This window comes from Leucoraja erinacea, unplaced genomic scaffold, assembly GCF_028641065.1.
Source record: "Leucoraja erinacea ecotype New England unplaced genomic scaffold, Leri_hhj_1 Leri_486S, whole genome shotgun sequence".
Classification (NCBI taxonomy): Eukaryota; Metazoa; Chordata; class Chondrichthyes; order Rajiformes; family Rajidae; genus Leucoraja; species Leucoraja erinaceus.
This window is the reverse complement of record NW_026576387.1, coordinates 23,151-28,547: the sequence shown is the minus strand read 5'-3', so window position 1 is coordinate 28,547 and position 5,397 is coordinate 23,151. Positions and strand designations below refer to the sequence as shown.

Here is a 5,397-nt window from a genome sequence, read left to right as displayed (position 1 = left end):
AGACAACATCTCTGGAGCAAAGAATTAGGCGACATTTCGGGTTGAGACCTTGATTCAAACTGAGTCGGGAGAAGGAGAAACGAGAGATATAGACGGCGATATAGAACAAATGAATGAAAAATGCAAAAAAGTAATGTAGATGCATAAAAATACAATTGGATGTGTTGGATGATCAGCCATGTTCATATTGAATGGCGGTGCAGGCTTGAAGGGCCGAATAGCTAACTCCTGCACCTATTTTCTATGTTTCTATAAGGTTGCTTCTGAACCGCACATTATTCGCGCCAGTGCCCTCAATGTATTGTGAGGCCCCGAGTAATAAGAGACCATTGGAGACACATCGCGTTTTTTGTTCTTTAATGAGAGCTGTGTTACACTGGACCCATTCACAACACGGTCGCCGCCTGTCGGGGCATCTACCCCCATTAAACACACAGCGGGAGTGGGACACGGGGCACAAGGGACAAATAGACAATAGCGAATCTCTCGGCATGCAAGGCGGACAATCATCGCGCTGATCTCTGAGATTATTACATATTCGTGTTGTTGCCAGAAGCGGCAGTTGCTACAGGTTACATTGCATAAGGCGGCCGCAGACCCAGTGAGGGTCTCACTGCGTTAAACAGGGACAGCTAATAGACAGGCGTCAGTGCGGGCAGGCTGACGCGGAGACGGTGTGGCGTAGAGGCGAGGTCAGCGAGCTGTGGCTCACGCTGCAGGAATAGCTCGAGCCCTTGTTCCAGGCGGCAGCGGGGACCCGCAGGTAACTGCTCAGCCTGAACGTCTGCCCGGCGTCCGGGGACACGGCGCCCGTGGTCACCCCGTTCTCGGTCTCCACGCCGTCCACGGCCCAGCGCAAAGCCACCAGGCCCGGCTTAAAGCTGCTCACCAGGCAGCTGAGGGTGGCCGTGCCCGAGCCGGTTTCCTCCGGGGAGGGAGGGAGTAGGAGAAGCGAGGGCTTCCGAGACTCGCTACCTGTGTGGGGAAAGGAGGTATTGTTAGTTGATGGAGACTCCCACACCCTGACCACAGCGCGAAACAACAGAAATTAGCACCGACCGTCCACGACTCAGACGTGGGTGAAATTTTGGGGCAACACGGGTTGTCCTCCAGACCAGGCGGCCACAATTGAGGAGTTCAACAATTGTCAACAATTTTCCAGCTCTGAAATTCGTTTGACCGTGAATTTGTGAGTGTTACTTTTTTGAACCGCGTCGACCCTGGCCGTGAATCACCCGCTCACTCTAGTTCTAAGTTTCATAGAAACATACAAAATAGGTGCAGGAGTAGAGGCCATTCGGCCCTTCGAGCCTGCACTGCCATTCAATATGATCATGGCTGATCATCCAACTCAGTATCCTGTACCTGCCTTCACCCCCCCTGATCCCTTTAGCCACAAGGGCCACATCTTAAATATTGCAAATGAACTGTGTGGCCTCAACTACCTTCTGTGGCAGAGAATTCCACAGATTCACCACTCTCTGTGTGAAAAATTATTTTCTCATCTCGGTCCCAAAAGACTTCCCCCTTATCCTTAAACTGTGTGACCCCTTGTCCTGGACTTCCCCAACATCGGGAGCAATCTTCCTGCATCTAGCCTGTCCAACCCCTTAAGAATTCTGTAAGTTTCTATAAGATCCCCCCTCAATCTTCTAAATTCTAGATTTCCCCACACTCTGGCCCACTCTCTACACACACTAGCGGCAATTTACAGAGGGACAATTAACGTAGAAAACCCGCACTTGGTTGGGATGTGGGAGCGAACTATGGCACTCAGAGAAAACCCACGCGGTCACTAGCAGAACGTGCAAACCGTAAACCTAATGTCCGAGATTAGGATGCCCCTGTCCCACTTAGGAAACCTGAACGGAAACCTCTGGAGACTTTGCGCCCCACCCAAATTTTCCGTGCGGTTCCCGGAGGTTTTTTTGTCAGTCTCTCTACCTGGGAAATTCACCACTCTCTGTGTAAAAAAATGATGTTCTCATCTCGGTCCTAAAATACTTCCCTCTTATCCTTAAAATGTGTGACCCCTAGTTCTGGACTTCTGGACTTCCCCAACATCGGGAATAATCTTCCTGCATCTTCCTGTCAAACCCCTTAAGAATTTTTAAGAATAGGTTTTTGTCAGTCTCCCTACTTGCTTCCACTACTTGCAACCTCCGGCAACCACCTGCAACCGCCGGCAACCACCTGCAACCTCCGGGAACCGCACGGAAACTTTGGATGGGGCGCAAAGTCTCCAGAGACTTCCGTTCAGGTTTCCTAAGTGGGACAGGGGCAATGTAGGTTTGCGGTTTTCACGTTCTACTAATGACCGCGTGGGGTTTCTCTGCGTGCCATGGTTTACTCCGACATGATAAATACGTACGGGTTTGTAGGTTAATTGGCATTAGGTAAATTGCCGCTAGAATAACTGCACGTCCTGGAGTGCACCGCGCACAAAAGGTGCTTGAAGCTGATGGATGGAATCGACGCTATGGGCAGAATGGCCTCCGCGCCGAGCTGAGACAGAACCATCTCTCCGGCGTTCCCGGACTAGGGATGTATCCGGTGCAGCCTGTCCGTAATAGGGGGGTTGCACGTAAGGTCACTGGGTCATAGGGCTTGACGCACGGAGCCGCTCAATCCATCTGGAGGACATCCGTCACTTCCGGTATATGTTATTAATGCGAGAAACGCGTACTTTCCTACCTGTTAAAAACCGCCAAAATGGTGAATTTTTGCGCTGTAAAAAATTGTGGGAGTCGGGGTAAGTGTGAGAGACATGTACCCAACTTCAGAATTCCAAACGTGAAGCGAAATGAAGGTAAAGAGAAGCGAGAACTGAAGGGACAACAACAGCTAAAGTGCTTGGTAAACATTGGCCGTGCAGATATCGGAATTGAAAATATTGGGAATTATCGCGTTTGCTCACTGCATTTCATCAACAGTGAGGCATTATTTGTGTTTTTTCTTGATTTCTTTGGTATCTAAAAAGTTGCAGAAGTGATAAATCTGCCTGTAAAAATTTTAAATCGCCCATGGTTCTCAAGTGGGTTTTTACATACAAAAAAAAAACTCATCTGAAGCAAATTTTACAGACAGATTTATCACTTCTGAGACTTTTTAGATAGCAAAGGAATCAAGAAAAAACACAAATAATGCCTTACTGTTGATGAAATGCAGTGAGCAAACGGCCAATGTTCGCCAAGCACTTTGGCTGTTGTTGTCCCTTCAGCTCTCGCTTCTATCTACCGCCATTTCACCATCAAAGACAGCTCCCATCCTGCGTTTGGACTGTTCGACCTGCTGCCCTCTGGAAGGCGCTATAGGTGCATCAAATCCAGGACAAACAGACTCAGGAATAGTTGCTTTCCGAGAATTATATCTACTACAAATTCAAATTCACACATGCACTGACTACACCGCCCAACACGGACTTCCATCTGTATATATGTATATAACGCCGCAGAATTGTTCACCTATTCCCCCCCCCCTTCTCCCTTCTTTTTTTTTTTTTTTCTGTTTCTTGTTTTTTGTGCTAAATTGTATGTATGCACTGAGTACGAGCAGCTTTCAGTTTCACTGTACATGTATAGTGACAATTAATGGCATATCTATATCTATCTACCTCGCTTTTGAAATTCTGAAGTAGGCTAAATGTCTCACACGCTTATCCCGATTTCCGTGATTATTTACAGCGCAGAAATTGACAATTTCGGCGGGCTTTAGCGGGCCCGTTGGTGAGTGCGTACCTGCAGTTCATCGCGTGTACTCTAGTTGGCGTAGCGTGGCAATAGTACGGGTCATGGGTGGTGAAACCTCCCTATTGAAATTGATAGAAACTGAAAGAGGGACACTTACTAGTTATATCCATGATGGTCCCCCCGCCGAAGTGATAAGCCGTATTTGTTTCCCTCACGGCACAGTAATAGACGGCGGCGTCTCTGGGCTCCAGCCTGTCGATGGTCAGGATATAACTGTTGGTGGAGGTGTCTCTCGACGGTACGAATCGGTCAGTGACACCGGCCCCTCTCTCAATGCTACCACTAGCCCAATGTACTAGCACAAACTCCGGTCTGCCCGCGTGACGCTGTCGGTACCACATCCCGCCGTAACTTGCAACGTTTAAGTTCTGAACCCCACACTCTAAGCGGGCGGTCTGCCCCGCGGAGACAGGGCTGGACGTTGGACTCTGGAGCAGAGTTGGAACCGCCAAGATACCTTCAACAAAACACAATGGGACAAGATGGTAACTTATAACCATATAACAATTTACAGCATGGAAACAGGCCATCTCGACCCTATGTATTGTCTAGCCAATCGGCAGCAGCAGGATGTTGTTGCCATGCACCGCAAGCAAATCAGAATTCATCTCAACAGAGAGTTTATAAGTTTCCTTTTAAAGATTTAACTATATGTACACAGAGACCGGGAGGTCTATATTCATTGTGTATTTTGACACTGGTCTCATATTAGGTTATACCTGTTATTAATATATAACCATATAACAATTACAGCACGGAAACAAGCCATCTCGACCCTTCTAGTCCGTGTCGAACACATATTCCCCCCTAGTCCCATATACCTGCGCTCAGACCATAACCCTCCATTCCCTTCCCGTCCATATAACTATCCAATTTATTTTTAAATGATAAAAACGAACCCGCCTCCACCACCTTCACTCATTCCACACAGCCACCACTCTCTGAGTAGAGAAGTTCCCCCTCATGTTACCCCTAAACTTCAGTCCCTTAATTCTCAAGTCGTGTCCCCTTGGACATGGAGCCAACGGGAGGCTCAACTTGGAGCCAACGGGAGGCTCAACAATACGCGCAAGACACTGGAGATGTTAAACAAACGGCGCTGCGGCCAATCAGTCCGTGAAAACCAACCGGAGCCTCACCTGGTGGCAGCAGAAGCAGGGACAAAAGGAGGTGCAGCGCTTGGGACATTTCTCCGGATCAGCGAGCGCCCAAACTTCTAACGCAACCAAACGCTGTTGTGCAAACTCCGAGACCCACACCGGTTGAAGTGTGTGCAAACAGGGGCCTCCGGGTGGCTTTTTTAACCGGGATTTCATGAGTAGGAGGGGTCAGGAAAACGATGTGGGCGGAGAATGACATCCCGCAATCTGCTGGCGGCAAACTAGATGTCGTTACATTCTTCACCTGCTGACTTCAAAATGTTTCATCTTTGGTTGAACAGAGAACATAGCAAATAGGATAGTATGCTGAAGATGATGCCAAGACCAACTCTTATATGCCCGCATATAAGTCATAGCCTTCAATTCCCTGCATACCCTTCAATTCCCTGCATACCCCTGAATTCCCTGCACAAACAGTTTTGGTCTCCAAATCCGAGGAAAGACATTCTTGCCATAGAGGGAGAACAGAGAAGGTTCACCAGACTGAT

The 5,397-nt window shown here is 48.4% G+C and overlaps 1 protein-coding gene across 1 annotated transcript; it reads right to left on the bottom strand.

Annotated features, from left to right (window-relative positions):
• Nucleotides 1–273: 273 nt before the first annotated feature.
• On the bottom strand, nucleotides 274–5,033 carry LOC129693939 (immunoglobulin lambda-1 light chain-like). Its single transcript, XM_055630667.1, has 3 exons — nucleotides 4,889–5,033; nucleotides 3,847–4,206; nucleotides 274–975 (listed from the first exon to the last, which is right to left on the bottom strand). Exons 1-3 carry the CDS (start codon nucleotides 4,935–4,937, stop codon nucleotides 647–649), a joined length of 738 nt encoding a protein of 245 aa, XP_055486642.1. The 5' UTR covers nucleotides 4,938–5,033; the 3' UTR covers nucleotides 274–646.
• Between the last annotated feature and the right edge of the window lie 364 nt (nucleotides 5,034–5,397).